Source organism: Chelonoidis abingdonii, chromosome 6 (assembly GCF_003597395.2).
Source record: "Chelonoidis abingdonii isolate Lonesome George chromosome 6, CheloAbing_2.0, whole genome shotgun sequence".
Taxonomy (NCBI): domain Eukaryota; kingdom Metazoa; phylum Chordata; order Testudines; family Testudinidae; genus Chelonoidis; species Chelonoidis abingdonii.
In genome coordinates, this window is record NC_133774.1 from 75,418,358 (window position 1) to 75,443,515 (window position 25,158).

Sequence of the window (25,158 nt, forward strand, 5' to 3'; positions counted from 1 at the left end):
TTTGCCCAGCGTGGACTCTGATCAGCACAGTGGTGATGCAGTCTCAAATCCAAAAAGAGCTCCAGAATGGACGCGTACGGGAGATACTGGATCTGATCGCTGGGGGAGACAAATCTGTTCTATCAGAGCTCCGTACGAAACGAAATGCAAAGTGTTTGAAAAAAAATCTCCAGGATACACAGCGCTGCCTGACAAGTGTAACGGAACCAGAGACTCAAATGGACACTCAAGGAGGAGGGTACTGAGGATCAGCTATCCACAGTCCACAGCAGTCTCTGAAAAGTATTGCATTCTTGGCTGAGCTCCCAATGTTGAGGTTCAACACAGTGTCTGCGGGGTTCAGGGAATAGCTCCTCAGTTGCTCCCCCCACCACCACGTGAAAGAAAAGGGAAGAAATCATTTTTGACTTCTTTCAATGTCACCTATCTGTACTGAATGCTGCTGATAGACGTGATGCTGCAGGAAGGAAGAGCAGTATCCGCTCCTCTCCTCTTCCCTCCTGGTGGTAGATGGTGCAGTAGGACTAGTAAACCGTCCTCATGGATATCTAACATGTGACTGAGGCATTATTCTGGTTACTCCAGTAGTAGACAGAATAGCTAATACTAGCTTCATCATAGCAACGGGGCTTCAGCCCCTCCCTTACCTGTATAAAGAAAAGATTCTGTACTGCCTGGACTGTCATGGCAGCATGCTGTGCTCCTCTCCAACACCGCTAATGTCATGCTGGACCTATCATCGCGCCGGGAGGCTGCCTCCTCTCATTTTTGTCACTAATCAGTGTTTCTTATTCCTGCATTCTTTATTACTTCATGACACAAATGGGCAGGACACTGCCACGGTAGCCCAGGAAGTTGGGGGAGAAGGGAAGCAACGGGTGGGTTGTTGCAGGGGCACCCCCTGTAATACTGACACGGAGCAGCTGTGCTCTCTGATACACCGGTCTCTCAATGCACTTGCCCCTTATTCTAGGCAGACTGACTCTATTTTAGAAACATAAGGGAGGATTGACTCGGGAGTCAATCCCAATTTTGCTTTTGCATTGCGCCCCGGCCGATTCAGCCAGGGGCATCATGATAGCAGCAGACAGTTACAGAGGGGAGAAAACCGTCATTTTCATTGCAGTTTTCTCCGGCAGTAGACGGTACAGAACAACCGGTAACCATCTGCTATCATGCAAAAGCAAGTGAATGCTGCTGTGTAGCGCTGGAGTATCGCCTCTCTGTCCGCGGAATCCAGTAACATACGGTGCGGAAAAAAAAAAAAGCTGAACGGGCTCCATGGCTGCCGTGCTATGGCGTCTGCCAGGCAATCAGGAAAAACAGCGCGAAAGGATTGTCGGCTGATGTCTTCCCGGGAGGAAGGATGACTGACGCATTTACCCAGACCACCACATGACAATGATGATCAACCAGAATTCCAAGGGCGGGGAGACTGGCAGGAACTATGGGATAGCTACGGAAGAGCTACCCACAATGCAACGCTTCAGAAATCAACATTAGCCTCGGACCATGGACGCACAACGCCGAATTACTGTGCCTAGTGTGGCTGCATGAAATCGAATTTATAATATCAGTTTTATAAAACCGATTTTAGCTAATTCGATATTAACCCGTAGTGTAGACGTGGCCTCAAACTGGTTGTAAAATTTGGTACAAACAGGAACTTCCCTGCAATCCAAATGCTGCATTGGAGCAGAGCATTCCTGGGTAAATACATTAACCAAACTCACAGAGGATTGAGGTTCAGAAGGTTAATCTTCCTGACCAAGATTTACTTGAGAAGTACTAATTTTTAACATTCCAGCTTTCCTCTGTCCAACACTGATTCCTTTGTAACTGACTGCCCTTGTGTGAACTGAGGCCTGTATGTTTGCAGCCATTTGACATTCATAACATAGAAATAGAAGTTTAACATATTTTCCTCTGCAGAGGGGTTAAGATTGCTGACTTGCCATTCCTTAACCACACTTTTACAAATGCAGGTGCCAATTCTGACAAGTGCTGAACACCAGGGCTAGATTCACAAGGGGGATTTAGTTGTTGCCAGGGTGACCAGAAAGCAACTGTGAAAATCGGGACGGGGATGGGTGGGGTGGTAATAGGAGAGAAAAAGACTCAAAAATCGGGACTGTCTCTAAAAATTCGGGACATCTGGTCACTCCAGTTGTTGCACTAACTTCAAGGTGCCCTGACACCTAGTGGAATTCACAGCCCCCAGTGAGACGCCAAGGCTTCCTATACAATGTGTGGTGAAAGTTAGGCACCTAAAAATGGGATTCACAGAAGCCCGCAAAGCTGAGCAGTCTGCCAGCTAAGATAGCCAGTAGCAGGGCGAAAGAAGGCCGGTGCAGGCTGGTACGACATACCGGTAAGAAGTGGCTGCTGGTACCGGCCTGTATGCAGCTGACGAAGTGCTACTGCGGCAGTGCTTTAGCATCGCTTCCCCTTTTGTCCCCCACTTGTCGGCAGGGCAAAAGGGGCAGCTGCTCCAGGGCTGGCACTTTAAAAGAGCCCGGGACTCCCGGCTGCCGCCGCTGCTACTGCCGCAGCAGCCGGAGCCCTGGGCCCTTTAAATTGCCGCGGGAGCCCTGGGCAGCACGGGCTAGGCAGCATGGACAGGCTGGCTGGGGGAGGCTAACCCACAGCCCCTGCCCCTTCTGCCCGATGCCAGGCTCCCATACCGGTAAGTGCTTAATGTTACTTTCACCCCTGGCCAGTAGGAAATGCTAAGGAGAGAGGCCTAAGCCCTGCGCCTCAAAAGGAGTTAGGTGCCGAAGTCTGGGCCAGAGGCAAATGCCTATCTCCCCTCAGGATTCATGGCTGTGAACCCTCTCATGGACTTAGGTATCTAAGTCAGGTCAGCCCTTTCCCAAGAAAAACAGTTCAGATGGTATCTCACCCTTTTATCCAATAGTCCAGGGGTTAGAACATTCATCTTAGAGATGGGAGACGCTGGTTCAAATCAGACACAGGGGAATTTGAATACAGTTCTCGCACCTTCCAGGAGAGTCCCGTAACCACTGAGTGTTCTGGGATGAGTCCTCTCAGTCTCTCCTGTTGACACTGTTCCATTTTGTATAAAATAATTAAAAACTCCTGGGTCAGAGAGAGTGGCAATAATTCTATAGCCTGGAAGGCATTCACCTGGGGGAAGGGGAGACTCAAGCTCAAGTCATTACACTAGTGAATATGAATTATTTATACAAAGTGGATTAGCTCCAACAGGAGAGAGAGCCCAGAAATTACAGCACTCACTTGTGAAGAGGAGCTCTGTGTTCAAACCCCTGTTCCTTGTCTGGGCTATGTGTATGCCTAATGGATCAGGCCACACAGGCGGGGAGGGATTCCTACTTCGTAAACTCACTGGGGCACAGGTGTGAATTGGATATCAAGCTGCTGGGCAGTGTAAGATTTCGTGGCATAAATTTAAGCACCTCATAAATTTCACAAGTGGAAACTTTGATGCCTAGGTATCTCCAGAGTTAGGAAGCAGCTGAGTGGGGATTGTGTGAATGCCAATAGCACCTGCTTGTTGTACTTAGGCTGCTAAAGGGGCTGTGAGATGCCTAAGTCCCCCTTGTGAATTTAGTCTCCAGAAGGCCTTTTTGGAATAATTGTGATAACCATGATAAAGAAGACCTTGGTAATACTGAGGGCCTGACCTAAGTGGTCAAATGCAGTGCATGCTTTCTCACCTAGTCCAGCCAGGCCATCTTGATCTCGACTTGCAGCACCCTGTGCCAGTCTAATTTCAGAGAGACTTCCCGTTAAAGCAGGTCAGAAAATGGAGAATATTTGTTGCAAAAATGTTACCTTTTCATCAAAATGTTTTTGTCAGAATCTTACAAACAGGTTTACTGCCCAAAATGCCAAAATGGTAAAGTGGGACAATGATTCATCAAAGGCTGAGCAAACAAATTTAGTTATTTGTGTAGTTCTAGAAAAATCATTTCAATGGTATGTCCCCAACACAGCTACATTAGTGAGCTACACCTGATATATGGACTTGGCTGGTTCTCCAGAACTTTGCTTCTTGGGAGTCAGTTAAGAAGCTCTCTGCTCATGAAAAACAAGCTTTCTTCATTTGTTGTTGGGTAGGATGGGAAACTGTGGACTGACTGCACTGCAGAAACTCCCATTTGAAGAGTATTCTAGGTTATGGTTTTGGAGGAGCAAGCAGCTCATCAGTTCTGAAAACCCAAGTCAGGGCAGAAGTATTCTGCTCTAGTTTTATCATCTGGGAATGTAACCTGGCTGATCTGAAGAGCCATCAAGAAATAAAAAACATCATTCATTTCAGATCAGCTAAAACTGTACAGTTTTGAAGTTCAGTGATCAATACATTCCTTCTCAGAGCTTGGGGGAGGAAAAAAGCATCAGACCTTTCATACTTACAGTTGCCATGCGAAATACTGATTGGCTCAGAATCTTCTGGGAAACCAGCCCCAGCAAAGTGTAGCAGTGTAAAATATAGCAGCAAGGCTTCTGACCTCATAGTAGTTCAGCGGGGAGACTTTACTTCTTCACTTCACCCTGCAGAAAACAAACAAGGGCATAAGAGCTTCCTGTCCCTTCTGTTTTAACCACTGCACACAGAAAGTAGGGCTTGAATGGTCAACAGGTAACAAAGGGGATTCTCACTATAAAGTAACAAGTAAGTAATTTTAAAAAGGGCCTGCCCTGCTGGGCCACTTTTCTTTCATTCCTCAAGCCTCACTTGCCCCTATCAGTCACACCTGCAACTTGGCTTTGAACAGATTTAAATATGCTGTTAGCTACCTGTGAATTTTCTGTCTCAGCTGATTGGACCCAATAAAGAAACTTTGTCTTCCGAGTCAATCAATAGCTGACAAGAGTTTTTAGGGAAATACTCCATCTGCTGTTTCTTTAGGTAGGTTTACATAATTAGATGATGACACAGGCCATAAATAAAAAACCACACTACATTATTTAGGTTAAAAAAAAGTGATTAAAGGTTATACTGGAAGACTGATTCATACCCTGCGGAGTTGTGAATCAAACACAGAAACACAGACAGTTTGATGGAGCACACTGAACATGTCATTGGGCTTTACCATAAAAATATGTACCCATAAATTTAAGTACCATAAAACCAACACTCCGACTTGCAATAAAATAACGGTGAACAGAACTGTCTAACATCAAGGTTTTTCCCCCTCATGTTTCACCAATGCATTCGCTCATTAACATTTCATGTGCTAAATAAATAAATAAATCCCCAAATCTTGGAGATGAAAAGAACAAAAGGTGCCTGTGCATACAGTGAAAGAAAACATAATACAGTAAATAGCTCATAACTCCCAGGCAAATTTCACAGGGGTGCTGATCTGCAGGGGAAATCAGTCTAAAAGTGGGGTTTTCTTTTCAGCCCTACCAGGGTTTCAAACCTTTGATGCTGTGTGCCAAAGATTACCTTTCTGAACAAAGCTATTTTACAATAGTCTGTCAATCATTCAAGATTTATGTGCAGAAAGTCAAACTTTGTAACCTAGATAGTCTTTGAAAGTTACTTTGGCAAATGAAGTGCTAACTTGCCCTTTTGCAACACTATTTAATATTAGATACCTATGTCTCCTTTTCCATGCCAAAATAAGCATTAACAAGTTCTGAGTGCTGCATTTTTACTTGCAATTTCACAGACACAGCTGGTTCCCAATCATTTATTCAATTGGAAACGTCACACTAATTAATTTGCCTTTTCTGATATGTGCTTTGAAATAAAATCCCAGTTCCTATAACTGAACTTCAGAAGGAAACTCTGTTGAAGGGCATTGTGATCCCTCAGGGCTATAACTAGATGATTTATTATACTCCATGTTTGCCTATTATTGTTCACACACACACACACTTGAAAACTTGGCTGCTTCTGTATTTTTATTAACTAAAGTTTGTACCCATAGAAAATAAACTCTGATGTAAGCCACTCTGTGATTAACTAAATTGACTCCTCGACTGCCACACAGCATTAAAAGAATGGCAAAGGTACAACAGCAAGAGTAAGTAAAACATAAAACAGAATCTGGCTGGTTATTATATTTTACACGAGGAAACATATGGGGAGAGCATAATGTGCAGGAGTCTCAAGAGAAATAGTTCTGTCTGGCATTAGGCTAGTGGCCACCTGTGACTACTGAGACAACTGTGCCTCGCCATAGCTACTTTCTTTTCTCCCTTCCCACATTTGTCTCATTAATTACCTGTTTCCCAGTGTCTGGATTGTGAGCTCTCTGGGGCAGGGACTATCTCCATATTATTTTTTGTATAGTGCCTGATATAATAATCCTCGTTTGACGTCCTTAGTGCTACCACAACAGAAATAACAAATAAGGAGAATACTCAAAACCACAGATTCCTCAGGGTTTGCATTAAAGGCAGGATTTCAAAAGAAAAAAAAAGAATTAAGCCGATGATTTTCATCCCTCTTACAAGCCTTTTGAAATATAGTTTTGCCTTTACCTTTAAAGAAGCATTTTTCATATTCAGTATGAAGCGCCTGTTTTGTATCTACAAGTGCATTGCAAGATGATAAAACAAGTATACTGCTTTACTATATCAACAAATTCCAATTTTTTCCTTCTTGCAAATGCTTTGGTCAAATGCAAAGCTCTTTTCTGAAGTACAGGAGAGGAACAGTCATTTATCTAGAAGAAATTTAACAAGCAATTCAGTTTCTCAATTTAAACCCTTTCCACTCACAATATCAGTCTGCAGGCTGATCATTCAAATTTAACATGGCTTACAGTGGGACTGCAACAGAAGAATAGCTGCTTTATGTTACACTCTATCAGCACATCATCAGCTAGCTAACAATGTATGTATTATATGTGGAAAAGCATTAAGGTAGCGTTGATAAATCTTGCCTATTCCACTTTAGAGCTTTAAAAACTTTATTAAGGAGGGTTGTGATATATCGCTCCCTTCTTCTCACTCAACTTTCTGAACCGTCCCATGTAAACATGTAGACAACAGAGTCTCCAGTCAGATTACCTCTGTTATACTACCCAGTCATTTTAAGTATAGTTTAACTGACAGGATTTTTTTCTTCACATGAACACAAAGAGAAGACTAAGGAGTTTTCAGTTCTTCCATCTAACAGCTTAATAGTGCAAAGCTGTTTCTACACACAAAGGCCTGAGTCCACAAAAAGAAATGAGGCGTTGTGATGCTCAGTGTCATAATGCCTAACTTTTTTGTGTGTCCAGAGAATCACTGTGATTCACAAAGCCTTAGTTAGGCACCAAAGCGCCTATAAAATGAATAGGCATCTTATAATGTGATTCACAAAAGTGAGCATGCTATGCAGGGAGCCACCTAAACTGGCCAATGGGAGATGCCACATTTAAACTAGCCAATGGGAGATGCCAACGATAGGCATGTGTACTAAGCCCCACTCATGTCTCAGAGATAAGTGCCTAACTGCAGGCCACAAGGAGGCCCTATTGCTCTTTGCAATGCCCAGATGCAAACCCTCTCTTAGCATTAGGTGTCTACACCATTTTAACAAGAAGCTGGGAGGAGGAGGTACTTCCCTCATAGTTTTTAGCCCAGGAGTTTGGGAAAGCCCCCAATTCAATTCCCCCTCCCTCTGAGGGGAGAAGGCATTTACCACCTCTCAGATGAGTGCTCTAACCATTGGGCTATAGGATATTTAGAGGTGGGAGCAGGGTGTCCCTCGGTCTCTCCTGTTGAAGCTGCTGTATTCTAGGTAACTAATTAAAGTGTCATTGGAGCATGGGGACCTGATTTTCTGTCTCCCACCTCCCAGTAGCATGCTCTAACCACCTAGTCTAAGTTCCTGCTAAGCTGTGCAGCCACATGGCCACGCAACAGGCTGTCAAGGGCCATGCAGGTGGGAGAGGTGCCTTGTCCCTGGTCCTGGCCCCAGAGCTGCCCCAGCAGGGAGAGGCGCTCTCCCCCTGGCCCTGGGCTGTTATGGCGAGACAGGGCTGGGGGGAGTCCTCTCTCCCTACTGCAGCCCTGGAGCAGCCTGCACTCCAAACTCCTCATCCCTGGTCCCACCCCAGAGCCAGCACCACCAGCCAGAGCCCTCACCCACCACACCTCAACATTCTAGCCCAGCCCTGAGCCCCCTCCCACACTCCAAACCCCTTAGCCCCACCCCCACCACACATCACCTCCATATTAGTGGACATAACAAAATTCATTCTGCACATGGATGTAGAAAATTAGAGGAAATATCATTGCACTTGGTTACAGAGTCATGTTCATGCTTGCTTGCTTGCCTCCACTCTCTGCCCAAAACGTCTCCTTAACTGAGAGTGAGAGCACAAGCATGTGAACAACTCTAGAGGTCTGAGCACTCAGGTGAGAGGTGGGAAACCCAGGATCCAGCCTCCCTGCTCCAATGACTCTTTAATTATTTATGCACAGTGCAAAATTTTCAACAAGAGAAACTAAGGGAGCCTCACATCAAGTGGTTAGAGCAATCACCTAAGAGGTGGTAAATCCCTGTTCAAATCCCTTCTCCCCTCAGGTGAGTTCCCTAACCACTGAGCTAAATGCTATGAGTGAATGCCTCCTCTTTCCCAGATATTTTGTGAGAACTCATCTGAAGGGCCCAATCCAGTAGACATGCTCACAGGGCTCCTCCCAGATTGGGCCCTGCACCCAACTTAGGCAGTGGAATGCCTGCGTTCCCTGGTTTGTGAATCGCTCTGGGGTTTCAGAAGGAGATAGCTGCTCGGATGCCAATTGGGAGGCACGAGTACGTATGCTCCAAGGCTGAAACATAGGTGCCCAAGGATCTTTACTGCAAAAAAGTAGGTGTTGTGTGAGTTTAGATGCCTACAAGGTTCAGCGGGAGTTTTGTGCATCGCAGTGGTTCCAAAACCAGGACTTCGGCACCTAACTCGTTTAATGAATTCAGGCCAAAATCCTCTGTCATTCTTAAGGATATTTTTATTTGTTTCTAATAAACACGGAGGCTGATTATGTACCGCCCTACACTTTGTGTAGTCATTAGCACCAGTACAAAGTATGTACAAAACGCTCCCATTCTGATCTGTTAGTACATTACACCCACTCTTCCCTGGGGTAAATACAGAGCAATGCAGAACTGGGTCCAAGGTGAGTCTATCAGCCAATGTCAGCTTTTTCTGGAAGGTAATTATACTAATTTAATATGAATTTTGGCATTCTTTCTGTGGTGCAAGGTTTTTGTCCAGTTTCAGTGACATTTTAGAAAGATGCTTGTTAGAAATAGTTACATTCCTTTCTAACATAAATTCCCTTTTCAGCATGTCCTCTGCTCTAGTTGGGCTCCTGTGAATGATACAAGTGTTTTGACTTACAAGTGTGATTGAACTACTTCCTAACCAAATGTCCTTCCATATGCAGCATGTGATGAAGCACAAGTAGCCAGATGGTGATGCCTAGAGAGCAGAGGTACCATCTCCAAATAATGGCTTTGTAAACATCAAGGTTCAGATCCGCAGCTGGTGTAAATTGGTGTAACTCCACTGACTTCAATAAAGCTAAGCCCATTTATATCAGCTGAGGCTCTGGCTCCAAGAACTTCCATTCCTCCTATTCAAAAAGTGCACATTGCTCCAACAGAAAAAGTATTAATTTTAGCAAGTGGGTTTTTGTTTGCTTGGTTTTTTTACTTGTAAACTCTGGAGACACAGCATGATAAATGCTTTAAAGTACATGGACATAGAAAGATTCTATATCAATTCACAGTATTATCAGTCATTGAGATAGTAAGGTTTTGCGAAAGGGTATGACTTGCTTTTTAGTTCTGAAGAACACAAACAAGCAGTCTGTTTTCTTGAATTCCTTGGACTAATGCAAGTATACATTGATGCAAGAGTATCTTGCCTTGAACTGTCTTCTTGAAGTTAATGGAGTTGCACAGATGTTAGTAAGGAGACTTTTCCTTAATAAGTACATATTTCCCCTGTCTTAGTCGTTGTAGTGACTAGGTATAAAGAATTCATATCAGCTTTTGTCTCATATGCAAATCTGAGTCCCCTATGGGAGAAAATAGGGAAATGTTTCCTCAGATTGTAAACTCCTAGGGGCTAGAGTACAGCACAGCATGGCACTGATCCTGATACGGGTATTGAGGTGCTACTTCAATACAAATAAATAAATAAAGTTTCTGTAGCTATTAGTCTCTAATTTATACATTGGGAAAAACCAAATTATTGGCCTCAAGGAGTATTTGAAGATAAGGAGGTAATCGTATCCCTGGCTCAATATGGCTTGCAATATAAGGAGAATGGTTTGATTTTTTGAGCCAAATGCAATATACAACTTCTGGAAACCATGACTCTCGGAGCCAAAGAGAAAGACACCAGCATGACATCAGCCTTCTGCTGTCTGATCTTTTTTAGTGTTTAGTGAGTGATGGTTCCAGGCAGAAATGCACGCAGAATAACCCTTTGGCTAAGGAAATGAATATATTGCTACTCCCACAATATCCTATTACCTTGTGAGTGTGTCTGAACTGCGTAAGAAGGGTTTGCCTTACTCTGCACATATTACAAGTAAAATGTAAAAATGAAGCACCAATTTCCTGATAGATTCTGTGATAACTTAAGGCCAGTTTGAAGCCTGAGAACAGAGGGATAGTTTCTGTTAAATCAGTAGCAGCTGCAAATATATTTGCAGAAGAGTATGGTGCTTAGCCCTTAAGAGCTACAATCTTCCATGTCAGAGAAACTCCGATTTACTTTTCCACTCAGCTGTACCCTCAGTTAATCAGGTGTAATTCCAAGTAAAATCAGAATACAGAACAATGCTAGGGTTTTTCTGTGGGTCTCCAATCATGATCAGTCTTGCATAGCTTTTGCTGGATTCACATGTCATAAACATATTTTAAATCAAGACTGGGTGTCTTTCCAAAAGATATGCTGTAATTCAACCCACAAACTATTGGGCTCAATGCAGGGATTACTCAGTGAAATCCAGTGGCCTGTGTAAGGCAGGAAGTGAGACTAAATGACCTTAACGACCATAACAATCTATGACTGTATTAATAAGAAGAATACGTATGTATTTGTACAAATTAAAGGTGACAAGCTACCTTCCTGCAAACAAGCCTTGGAGTGTGTGTGGAATAAAATGTGCTGAAGAATCTGTGAGTAAGAAATCTAAGAGTTCAAGTCATACCTTCCCTCCAGGAAAAAGAATTTGAATCACTGCATGAGGAAAGGAGACATGGCCAGTAAAACCAGCAGTATCCATGGATCCACAATCCAGGAGGATCCTCATAAATATCTGGAGAACAGGCACTCTCATCACATTCAAGGGCCCAGCAAACATGAAAAATAATGAAGGGATGGGAGGAGGAATTAGACAACTTAAGAACATTTAAAATGTTCTAAAAGGCAGGTTCATGTGAATTTGTTTGTTCATCTCTAGGTATAAAATTTTGAAAAGTGACTTAGGTTCCTAAGTCCCATTTTCAGAAGTGATTTAGACACTTGGAGCCAAACTCTCATTGAAAGTGTGTGTGTGTGTGTGTGTCCCTCTTGCTCTATATAAGGAGAGTGCTTCCTAATGGTAAAAGCAGAGTATGTGACTCAGTCACATAGTCTGCATTATATTTCCCACTCCACCACAGGCTTGCTACGCGTTGATGGGCAATTCATGTATGCCCCCTGCCTGCAGTTGGAGAAACCTTTGGAAATCCTTTGAGAAGGCACTATTATAAGTTCAGATTATCATTATTATTATTATTGTTTACTACTTTCTAAATTCACAGTTCCTAGACAGAGAAAAAGACAGAAAAAGAGGCTAGAAATAAAATAGCAATAACAGAAATGTAGCTTGCGAACCACAGTCCCTGTGAAAAAAGGAAAGCTAGGCAGGTGCAAGCAGCTACGGGAGGTGTCTAGGGGGACATGCTATTGCTGTATGTGATTTTTGGGTAGCGGTTCTGTTTTGTAACAATTAGTTCTATTACCCAGGTACACTCTCAGGTGTGGCAGTGAAAAAGATCACACAAAGGGTCCTGATGACCACTGGGAAATGGAATGGTGCCACAGGCAGCAGACAAAAAGGAATGAACAGAAGCAATGAAAGCTCAAGGGTGCTTGCAGAGCTCAACAAGCACTACAATGCAGATAACACAGTGGTAATCATCAGGAAACCGCTTTGAGTGCCAGACATTAGCACTGAACTGGCACATGGCAAGATGGATGTCTGGGATGGCCAATTCTTTTTTCCTGTGATGATAACTGGTCACCTGAATGCAGGTGGCTGTAACTACTCATGCCAGGTTTGTCTTCCTCCATAGCTACTAACCATCAACATTTCTCTGTGATCCACTGTGCATCCATCATTCATCTTTCCCTATCTTGTCCTGCTCCTGTTGTCTCTACAGCTGCCCACCCGATCCCTGTGGCCAAACATGTCTCAAACACTCCATGAATCTGGCCAGTAAAAGAGAACCATTGATTACTAGGGGGCAGAAAACCACATTACTAGGAGGCAGAGAATGCCACATGGTCCAGGGTTGTGCAGAGAGGCCCATATCCCTCTTACTTTCCATTGAGTATTCCCTCTATTAATTGTAAGTTCCTTGGGGCAAGGTCTGACCATTTTGTAGGTGTTTATACAGTGCCTGGTACAATGGCCTCTTTGTCTATGACTCCATAGGTGCAACCACAACAAATAAATAAATGAAATGTGCACAAACATTTTATGCACATCAATTATGCACACCCCAAAGTGCTCCTTACACATAGAGGGAATATATGGGCATCCTGTTATATATGCATTTTACTACCATTTTAATTGGATTTAGCATTGCTTACTCATTTTCCTGCTGCAGGCTACATCCCAGATGTAACGATTGGGCTCGGGGGATATACAAGGGTGGAACATAGGATATATTTTTCCTTATATAGCAAGTGACAGCATACACCTTTATCGAAGAGAGTAATAAAAATCTACCAAATAAGCATAACAGATACTATGTCATCATCTATTCAAGGATGTATGCAACTTTCCAGTAAAGCTAGGACAAACTTAAGGCTAAAATCAAGTTTCAAATCAAAATGCAAATATTCTTCAAAAATGTTTCAAGAGGATTTGGGTCTATTGTAGCGTGCTGATGTTTGTGTAAATGTGAGTACTCATCTGCAGTGTTACACAAGCAATAAATCATACAATGCAACATCAGCTCTGTGTGTTATCTCACTACCCCTTGATTCAGTGACTGATAAGATGAACAGATTTGGAAACCCCTCAATCAGAACTGATGAACCTCTTCCTAAAGAAGGTGTCATGTCAGTAGGTAATGCTGGCAACCTATCTTGTATAGATCATCATTACTGATCACCTCAGAATGGTACAAAAGGAAAATGTGAAGAACAAATGAAGGCTTTAATAGGAAGAACCTTCCATTGACCTGAGTTCCAGTGACTTCAGCTTTAATAGGATGATGTTGTTCAGAGAGGGAACAGTCAGATGGAAGATGAACATCTCCCAAATGGAATTAGAAGTATCTCAGGCCTATCGATTCTGGTTGTAACCTTTACTATAAACAATCTACAGGGACCTCATCAGCCACCTGTTCAGTGATATTTGCATTGAAATACGGAGCCAACGCAAATGAGAAAATGGCCACAGTTCCTTGCTAAAGCATCTGCTCCTCTCTACTCCTCTGGTTATCTATTTGTCAGGGTATCAGAGGTACACATTTTAGAGGAATGGATAATGCAATGGCAATAATCTGCTCACATGGCAAAAGACACAATGAACATGTTGTTTGTCTTGATGCTGATGGTGGTATTATATCATGCTATATTTCACTTTCTGATAATTGCTCAGTTTTATACTGAAAACAGGCTTGCCAAAATTGGCAAGAAAGTCATTTGTGCTTGGAGAATTATTGCTAGAAACATTTTCAATTTTATTTTTGGGGCAATAAGCCTGCATTAAAGAACAAAGACAGTGGCCAAATTATTCCTCTTCCTTACCACCAGAAACACACAGCAACAGATCTAACTTTAGAACAGCTTGTTCAGTCATCACAATGATGTCTTTATTATTTTAAATATACCTCATTTGTTTAAGAGATAAAAATAGCTCTATTGATTGTTTGTGGGCTTCAATAAACCACTGTCAAGATTTTTAACTGATGGAAGAGCTAAACGTAACATTGCCTTTTGACAAGAAAAAACACCATCTCTAATATATTCTTTGCTGCTGAATCTCAGCAACCTTAATAGAAAACAGATACACTACCAGCAATACCATTAGTCTTCCCGACCTTAACTTTGCCTGGGAAATATCTGCTAGTCAATAGATCTTCTATTCTCTCTTTCGGCATATGGAATAAAAATTACACTGTAGCCTGTGATCCACAGGTATAGAGAGAATGAAATGTGTTCTTCCTTTTTATTATTATCGATAACAACAAAGGTGAAACATGAAACCATGTATGTTTTCACAACAGAATTGCCAATTGCCACTGATTAAAAGTTTGAAAAAGCCCTGCAGACATCGTCCGAGCTGCTACATGTCTGCGGTAAACATAACATCAGGATCACGCAGTAATCCTAAAATAATCCTTCTAGTGCATTAAACTCTTCAGGTCAGATTCCCTTAGTTGCTTAACATATGCCCCCTTTCGTTATTATGGGTGCATATTTAAATAGATTCCAGCCCTTTCTTCAATCTCCTCCCCAACCCAGGAAAAAAAAAAAATTTACAGTGGATTTATGTCTGCACAACAGATCAAATCATGTGAAGAGCATAGCATTATTCCAGACCAAAATTAGGATCCCACATAACATATCATTGTGTTTTAGAGCGGCTGATTGCTGCTTAACATAATCATAAATAAATATTTTTTATTTAAAGTTCAAAACTAAACTCAAGAAATGAAATATTATCTTTTGTTTGTGGCATTTGGCTGCTTTAAGACACTCATTTTATTTGTTTGAAATGGAAATGTCCATCTTTTTTTAATTTCCCGAAACAGCAGAGAACACATTTAAGTTCAACTGTAGAGTAATCAGAGCACATCATCTAGCTTTTGTGCAATTACTGATATGTAATGTTGGCCACATTAATGCAATTTACTCAGAAAAAAGAGTCACTAACCTAGCTTGATTTACATTCAGTAGAACAACAACTTTCTACAGTATATGTTTCAAAAGGTACTAATTAACTTTAGCTCAAAAGTGACTGAAACTCCACAGTCCAAAAAATATGGATCAAATTTACTGTAACCATCCCACAATGCTAATCAATTTTAAAAATTTAAATCATGGCTTGATTAAACCAATCACTTGTGCCACGCCCCCATGAAAGTGCATTACTTCCACAGGAACGATGACAACTTTAAGAGAATCCAGTACCCATTATATACCAGAATAGTCTAGTCCAGGATTTAGGCCAATTTTCAAGATCATAGTCTATGAAAGGTTGCTCAGTGAAATACAGCAACATTCCACTCAGGCAAGTAGACTTTTACAAATGTACATCGCAACTTGTGAAGGAGAATGAGAAGGTAAAGGTAAGACTTTCCCCCTGGAAAGAACCAATTCATCATGAGAATTTATGCATGTCCCTGACAGATAAAAACTGCAGGTAAGCAAAGAGTTCTTGAAGACTTGTGTTTATACATTTATTCCCTTATTTGTTTATGAAATCAATTTTCTTTGGTTTCTTTCCACCTTTCAGAATGGCAAAAAGGAGACTGCTGCAAAAATGAGTAATGGCCAAAAAACAGATGTAATCCCTATGGCAAATTTTAAAAGCACCTTGCAGGTAAGCATAAGTTGATGGTGATAACAAAGCTGAGAGCACTACAGCAAGAATGAGTCTGGAATCTTGCCTCCACCATTCCACACACACTTTATCTCATATCCTCACATATCAAGGTAATGGGCATATAAAATTTGGATAGATTGTCTAGATCTCTCTCTATTTGTCTTTAATTATTTCTTTTTACTGTAAAAGCAGCAAAGAGTCCTGTGGCATCTTATAGACTAACAGACGTATTGGAGCATGAGCTTTCGTGGATGAATACCCACTTCGTCGAAAGCTCAAGCTCCAATACGTCTGTTAGTCTACAAGGTGCCACAGGACGCTTTGCTGCTTTTACAGATCCAGACTAACATGGCTACCCCTCTGATTCTTTTTACTGGTAATTTGTGGAATCATATACTTTTCAGATCTTTTCGTTAGTGTGTATGGCCTTAAAGAAACAAACAAAAACCGTAAAGGATTCTGGACATCTTCTAGTTTTGCTTCTCCAAAATGGGATGATCCCCACGCTTGCAGTTACCAATCATCCAGTTCCTGCAGTCTGTTGATAATTGCTAGTTGCAAGTGGCAGGCTCTACTCTGCCTGGATTTATGCCCAGAAAATTACCAAATTATACATCATCTATAATTTTAACAATTTATGGAGAGGTTGATACAAGAAAAAATCCAATTCTCGAGAATTTTTTTGTGGAAAAAGGATCATTCATGACAACATGGCATATTTTTCATCCATAGCTTCATTTTACCTACTTTGGTAATATGAAAAAAAGTCAATGAAAGGAGCCAATAGCTATATTAAATGATCCTACTTCCAGGATGCTCTTAAGACAAATGCTTATTGTCTGCTATACTGGACACAAGGTTAATTACTGTAATCTAATTTATCTTCGGAAAATGTTATATGCAGATATCACCAATTAACCCCTAAATATAAAATCACAAATTCTTTAATTAATAGAACATGCACAATCACTCTCATTACCAAGAGACCAGTATTAAGAGGAAATGTGAAATTATCTGATGTGAAGGGTTTTGAAAAGCAGGCACAAAACTGAATGATGGTCAGACAAAGAAAAGTGGTAATTCAGGAAGAGCTCAGACATTGCACCAAACAGGCACACTACATTTCTATGCAGGCATACATTCAGCACTGGTCTACACTACAAACTTATTTCAGGATAACTACGTTGCTCATGGGTGCGGACCTAATATCCGGTGTAGACAGCACTATGTTCCCAGGAGGACTTCTCTCGTTGTCATAACTACTGCCTCTCAGGAAGGCAGAGTACCTATGTTGATGAGAAAAACTCTTCTGTAGGCATAGGTAGTGTCTTCACTAAGCGCTACAGTGGCACAGGTGCACTGGTGCAGCTGCAGCGCTGTTAATAAAGACATGCCCTCACCCATTTATTTACTCTAGAGTACAAGCATCTGTATGCATTCGTTCACACCTGTTTCTTAGGGGGTTCAGAATAGTATAGAAAGGGAGTCAGAACAACTCTGATAGCTGCCTAAAGTGCAAGTTATATGAGTAATAACTCTGTTATCATGTACTTTACATCTTTGGAAGTTGAGGAAAAGATCCAGTCCAGTGCAGTGAGAGAAAAGGGGTCTACAGAGTATGAATGCATGAACTGAAATAAAGGATTAGCTTTCTTGTCAACAGGGGAAACCTCTAATCATGTCTGGATAACTGGTAGAACAAAGCAAAATCATTCTCCTCTCCTGCAGGAAATATTCTCTGCCCTTTCAATAACCTATACAGGGTCTTCAACAGGAAACAAAGAATGTCACATGGATGAGTCAGCAGTCTGTTTCCAGGTAGCATGCTAGGCCAGGCTAAACTATTCAGCCCACCACCATAACAGTAAGACAAAAAGATTTCTATATCATTGATGGTTTCTACAGTTATTTTAGGAATGATTGACTGCACTTGTGTTCCAACAAACAATAATGAGAGATATTGGAAAGAAAAAAACTTCAACAGCTCAGACACACAATTAAGTCTGATGCTGAAAACATTATTACAAGTATTCTAGCTAATTTTGTAGAGTTAAAAAAATGCATACAGCACCAGACATTGGCACTCTGCCAAACTATGAAATTATACCCACCAACTCACTACCGAGATAGGGTACTCGCTAACTTTAGGGATCGACATAAGTTTGGATCATATACAATTGTTTGGTTTGGCTGTAATTGAAAAGTAGTGCTTGTTCGAGATGACCGAAGAGTCTTCCTCCTCCCCAACCACAAACTTCGCCCTTCGAAGGTGGGGAGGGGTGCATGAAAAGAAAAATCCATGAACATTTGTGATCTCTTTAGCATGGCTGTGTATTTTCCTGCCTTGAATTAATACTTCATGAATTGCCTGAGAAAAGTGTAATTCCTGTGCAGGAACAGGAACATTGTAGTTGCTGCTCTGTTGTTTCTCCCTCTGCACCTCCGCTGGTTATGTAACCTATATCAAGTATGGCAGACAGCAACTTCCTATGACTTTTGATGGGTCTCAATAACCTGGATGTTCAATTGGTCAGTTGCCAGTGTTTGTTGATCTACAGCCAAGACAAGAATCTCTGCCAGCAGAGAGAGAATAGATTTTTTTTAAAAGCACAAAAGGAATTAGATCAGATACTCAAATAGCTTTTTAATGAGACTGCAGGCTGTATGTGTGTACTGTGGTAACTTGAAAAGCCTGCAGAGATCTTTGCTGGCATGATGATTTCGTGTTCTTGCCATAGACTCAGCCCTCCAGCCCTTTCTCATGTGAATAAGACCATTGGCATCTATAGAAATACACACGAGTACGAGCTGAAGGCCTGAATCTTACGTTTTCTCATTACATTAGAGCAGATTCTTTGGCTTGCTATAGAAATGCCAAATACCAGTTACAAATAAAGGACCTAGACCTGCTTCTGTTGAAATCAGTGGAAATTTTGACATTGACTTCCATGGGATTAAGCATCCACAACTTCCACTGGCTTCAGCAGAAGTCGTAGGTGCTCAGCATCTCTGAGCATTTGGCTCATGGAATGGATGATTTTGCAATACCTCTTTCATAAATGCCGTCATAATCAACTACCTTCTCCTGGCCTTGTACAGCTTTACTGACCAATGTCCTGACTCCCATTCTCTCTGCTGAAATGAGGAAAGGCACATATTGCAGTTCAGTTGCCCATGAAATATAACAGAATTCTCCCTTCTAACCGACCTTCGGAGAGTTTCTGATGTCCTGAACAACAGAATCAATATCACCTATGTGATGGTATATCATTGCTCAGTTCAGAGGCTTTCAACTCTAAATGCAGCACAGCCAACACATTATTCACAAGAATTTAAGATTCACACTAAAAGAGGGGTGTGTGTGCATATGTACAAAATTCTAGGACACAGTATCCCTTCTAGAACAGATTTTTAGAGGTCCTTTCTCTCAGATATGAGATTAAGATCGTGTGAAGGACCAGCATTATTTTCTTTTTCTTGCAGTTTGTGTGTGTGTTCACCAGTTCTGTTAGAAAAAATATTTTTAATTAAAAATCTGATTGTCTAAATCTCTTGTTCTGGAAGTGTTGAGCATCTCTACTCCCGATCTCTACACTTTGCTCCTATCTCCTGACTGTCAGGAGGGACTTTTCATGGATATCCATCACAGAGCTGAATCAGTCAATGAAGCAGGTGCAGAATGACACAACACTTGTAAGTAGTTGTGGAAGGCAACTTTTGAATTCATTTTTTAAAACATTCCTACCAGGAACTTGATTGTAAGAGTTAGGCTCATCCCAGAAAGACCGCCACTTGGCCAATCAAAGCTAAGCAACACAGCCAAAAGAATCATCCACAGAATAAATGAAATCACAAAATATATTGATGAATTATTTTGAACAACAAATACATTTTTAAAAACTTGAACCTACAAATAGAAAAAGAGTTGAAATTCACCCACTACTTCATTATCACCTCTGCTTAGGACCTGAGTTCACCTCCAACCTCAGGATCCAAGCACTCTGCTCCTCATTCCAGCCCTAGAACTGAGCATTTCCCTCGGCAAGCAAGTGCGCACCTTTCACAAAGGTTCTGGGCAAGCTACCTCCTCCCATAGAAGCTGAATACAGCAGCTTGAATGGAATCTGGAGGGATAAGCAAGGATTGCAGGAGAAGTATTTGGAAAAGACTCCGGGAAGTCACAGTTTGCACACAGTTAGGAAGACTAAGATGCAAGTGGAGCAGCCATAAATTGCTTTACTATACAGCCAGTTCAGTTTCATAAGACTGGAGTCTGCTAAAGTTATTACTGAGTACATGGTACAGGAAAACACTGAGCATGCTTTCTGTCCTAAACACAAAAAGCTCCCCACTGTCTCCTCTCCATCACCAGAGCTATATATAATGATGACTCCCTCACCTACAAAAGCTAAGAATGCTGCCTCCCTTACATTAGGAATTGAATACCCCGCCACCTTACACCCACACACCTCTTGAAGTTCCAACTCTCCCAAGAGTTGATATATCCAAACGGTCTTGTCTGCCTATTTAGACTGCAAGTTCTGAGGGACAGAGATAGTCTTTTCCCCTACCTTTCGGACACTGCCAAGTACGCTGTCAGTGCTTCAAATAATCAGGATTCTCTGGATGGCCAGAAAATGGTCTTCTTTTATTTCACAAGGCTGGAAGGTACATTTTGATTTGTGTTTGTGTAAATCAGGACTGTAACATTCACTCAGTGGAAAACACTGGGAGGTTTTGCAGAAGAGGTGTGTTTTAAGGAGAGACTACAATAGAAAGATGCGGTTAGCTTTTGTACTGGGGTGGGAGGGAGTTCTGTATATGAAGCCGCCTTCACCTTTCTGGGAGCTGAGTGCACTTCCTCCCCTCACTTCTTTCTTCCCCACAAAATGAAGTTCACTGCCTGCTCCCCCATGGAACTGGGCAACTTGCCTATCCTTCCCCTTGGAGTGGAATGTGCTGCTTCTCTCTCCCGGGAACAGCTGAGTAGTATGAGGCCCCTCTGCTACAGGAGAGAGGGGCAGAACCCAGCAGCATTCTGCCTGACTAGATATGCAAATAGTGACAAAAATCTAATTTGTAACATTTTCCACTTCAGTTTCTTCAAGTTACAGTCTTTGTTTGATTGTTATGCATGTTTAGAAATGAACAGAATTAATCATATCAGAAAAAATGCAGACCTAATATAAGCAGTATAGTGCGGCTTAAAAAATGCAAATATTTGCCAGCATTCTCCTTCTCTCTGGATTTTTTTTAAACAGGATTTATTATCACTTTTAAAAAAATACATAGAGCCATACAAAACCTTTCATTTCTAATATGCTGCTTTCAAAGTATTTTTAATGTAAACACAGACAAAAGGTATGTTCTCTTTCATGACAGGCCTGAAATAAAGCAGCCCTAATTAGCAAAACCAGATGCTACTTAGAGTTAAGGCAGTGTGACTGCTGGGATGGGAAACCTATCCCCCCGGCTTATCCAACAACAGCCTCCCACCTCCCTGGCTCATCCTCTCTCTTTGACTCCAGTGACCTATACATTAGAAATTTGATTACTGATTTGCTTCTAACCAACTGCACACCATTACCAATGTCCTAAAAGACTTTAGAGACACTGTGCCAGCTGAAAGAAAGATTGCAGTATGAGGCCCTGTTCACACCAGTGCTTGTAACTGGGTTTGGAACCATTTTCACACGCACAGTGATGGTTGTAACCCAATTTGTGTCTACCATACATACAAATTACAAACCTTGTGCAACATCCCAGTGCCAGAATACTGCCGGGGATTAATCTGTGCCCTGGGATCAACCAGACTGCTTAATTGGAGAAATAAATAAATAAACAAATAAATAGCCTTGGCCACACCGGACCAAACCATCCAATTGTTATTTATATATCTACCAAAAGTGGGGTAGAGGTCTACAAAGCATAAGAAAACAGGCTCCTGCCCTGTAAAGCTTACAATTCATATAAATGGACAAAGAGGAAAAGAGGGATAAGAGGTGAAATACAAGATTTTTTTTCCCACTTAAGCATGTTGAAAGTAGTCCTCACTTGCAGTTCTGATGTTTTAAACTGGGTACTTATATTTAGTCATTCTGATTTTTAAATCGGCAGTTTTAACCCTGAGCCATGCCTTGTCACCCATGGCCAACACTCTGACAAATATATAAAACTACTGCTCCTCAGTCCTGTAACAAGGCCTTCAACACCCTCAGCATTCACATGGAAATGTTCGCCAAAAAAGATGAGTTATTGCTAGCAGAGTTTGTGTTCCAGCAGGGACATGGCTTGAAAGTACAGTTTCCAGTTCAACAAGCACAAATATGATGATTCATCTTGCTGGTAACAGTCAACTCATAATGATGTTTTTGTTTTGTGTTTTCCTCATTACTGAATGGTCACTCAGAGCTGCGCTTTTTAGGTGCATTGACAAGAGCTACATAAATACCAAGAGGACTGCTGTGAGATCTTTATCCTGAAAAGTTGCCATCAAAAATAGAGCAACCATTGGATAAACAATGAAATCATTATGAGAAAAGCTGGAACAGGTTTAGAAACCTTTGAAGATGGGTCAGATAGCTGAACCCCATCCTTGATCCAATAACTATGGAAGTGCTTTCCAGACATAGTTTTAAATCCAACATAACAGTTTTCGTTTGTCATGTAAAATGAACTGTAATTAATGGTTTCTGGTACCTGTATTTAACAAGGATATGCCAGTGATCACTGCAAATTCATTGTTAGAAACAAAACTCAGAAACAACTCCTTTAGATAAGATTAAGATTTAACATACGAACAATTACTAGCTGATCCAACTAATGGCATTAGGTTTCACTCAGGAGTCATTAATTTTTTAAGCTTCAGTTCTAGCAATGATGAAAAGGATGATACTAAATATTATCATGATTTTTTTTAAAAGTCAGATTACAAAAAGATGGCATGCTGATGACCAGGGGCAAGAAAGAAAACATTGCAGCACGTTACAGCTTTCTGTTAAAGTAACAGCTGGTTCTTGTATGATATAAATAGCAGCCACGACTCCCCTAGGATCACATTGTTGTGTGAGTCTATACACAAACGTCACTGATGTCTCTCAGGGACCACTGGAGCTTTCAAGGTCTGTTTGAGCAAACTATTCTAGCCCTCAGATCTCCTTCTCGGAAAACAACACTTACCTTCATTTCTAATCTGAGGAGTGGCTAAAGCCTTCAAGAACTTAGGCCAGTTCTAAAATTTCAACTTTGGCAACGCAATTTCTTCCTTCTAAGTCAGTCCCCTATAATGAGAAGTGACTAAAATTAAGCTTTTCAAAGCTTACTGGTACTTATCTCTGGTTTTTAAAAGCAATGTGGACTTATGAAAGACTAGAGGGTATCTGATTAAAGAAATACGCACATCCATAGGCCTTGCCTTGTGGCTTCCTCCTCCCCAACCGCTTATTTTCCTTGATAGGAAGATTGACACTACATGAAAATTTGATTCTTGGGTAAGCCAAGTCATGTAAATTAGCTTAATGAAATAGATGACTTTGTGGATGTCCCTTTGATACTGATTAGGCTCAAGTATCCACTCAGCTAATGACTAGAGAAATAGTATGATAGCACTTGTGGAAGTGTCACAGCTATACCATTTACAGCCCTATACTCATCACTGGTTCATATCTTACATCCCCCTAGTCATAATCGTAAAAACAGGCAGGCTTCCAAAAGCAAACATCAGCAGGTAACAGCCTAAGACATGAATGACACTACATAAAAAATCTGTGGGTACTTTACTGACAGCCCAGAACTCAACATCTAAAGGAGATAAATCTTTGCATCTTCAGCTTTCAAAGCAGATAACCTGCCAACACTTTGAATGTAATTATACCCACCCTAATAACGATCTGTTCAATGGCTGCCTACTGCTGGTGCCCAGACAGGTTAATCACATTGCGTCCTACTGAAGAGAAAAACCTACCCTCCTTGTCACTTGAAACATAGGACAAATTGTGTGAAGGGAAAGTTTCAGTGAGTTTTCCCCGTATACGCTGGATGACATTCTTCAAAATTTGAACGAAATTATAAAATTTGCCAATATAATGCATCTCTCCTGATTATACAAGGATGTTTAATCTACAAGAGCATCATTATTAAGGCTGAAATTTAGTCACGGAGATCACAGAATATTTGACTTCCAAAGACCTCTGTGACTTCAGCCAGCACCAGCTGGGAGCTGTAGGGTCCTGTGCCACCTGCAGAAGCAGGGTGTTGTGGGGTACCTCTGCCACCCCAGGTGGCGGGAGCCCCTCACTGCTTCTGGCAGCCCCAGGTGGCAGGGGGTGCCCCCAGAGCTGGGGGATGCCAGCAGAGGGGGACCCTGGAGCTCCAGGCCACCCCTGGAGCTCCCAGCCCACCAGCAGCTGCCCAGGCTCCCCACTTTGTCATGGATATTTTTAGTAAAAGTCAGGGACATGTCACGGGCTTCCGGGAATTTTTCATTGTTGGCCGTGACATGTCCGTGACATTTACTAAAAATACCCGTGACAAAAACTTAGCCTTATTCATTATTATTCCTATATATCTGTTATTTACTGGGCCACGGCTGTGTGCTCAGCACTGTACAAGGGGATGTATTTCCTGCTCCCAGTGAGTTTCTCTCATCTAGAATAGCCCAGTTTGGCAGCCATTCCCCATGTGGAACTCCCACTGACTACACTGAGAATTAATTCTCTGTGGGAAGCTGTTGCAATAGCGAGCACTTAATGATACAAACAATACTGTACAGACTCAGCAATGTGGTGGAGTTAATTTGTTTTATGTATACGTAACACTATTAAGGAGGGTTAATATTGCTAGGCCTCATGGAAACACCTGTAAAGAGGGTTATGAAAAAGTTGTAGTGGTGAACATGTGTGTAGACCCAAGCAGGTGTCACAATGCAAGAGTTCCAAAAAATCCTCTACAGACTCTGGCTGCTCCCCTCTCCCATGCCACTGTTCCCAGGCTGCTCTACTTGATAGCAGTACTACTTCACATTGAACACAGTAACTCTTGGGATGCAAGGCAACAGCTGCTCATTCTGCCCCCTGCTGCTGGACAGTAGTCTGACTCCTCGCTTCCTAACAACAGGAAACAAAGGAGTGGGGTGTGCTAATGGAAAACTCAAGATAATTCCTGCCCTGCTCTGGCAATCTTAGGCCCAGGAGTGAAATTCTGCTCTCAGATTTGTACAACCATTTCCCATCGTAGTCAACAGACATTACATGGAAGTATCTGAAGGTAGAATTTATTCTGAGTGCAAAGACAACCTGGAAAAGGGACAGAGAAAAGAGAGAGTGTGGTGGAGACAGGAAGGATAGCTGGAAAGGGGGCTGAGGGAGGGAGGGTGGAAGGAGA

At 41.8% G+C, this 25,158-nt stretch overlaps 1 protein-coding gene across 3 annotated transcripts in view; it reads right to left on the bottom strand.

Annotated features, from left to right (window-relative positions):
- Positions 1-25,158, bottom strand: part of SEMA6A (semaphorin 6A) — a 138,825-nt gene that overhangs the window by 75,128 nt on the left and 38,539 nt on the right. For all 3 annotated transcript variants that reach the window (XM_032789115.2, XM_032789114.2, XM_032789113.2), the window contains exon 2: positions 4,399-4,536. In XM_032789115.2, the coding sequence (XP_032645006.1) occupies positions 4,399-4,498 (100 nt within the window). In that variant the 5' untranslated portion in view covers positions 4,499-4,536. The remainder of the gene's footprint in view (positions 1-4,398; positions 4,537-25,158) is intronic.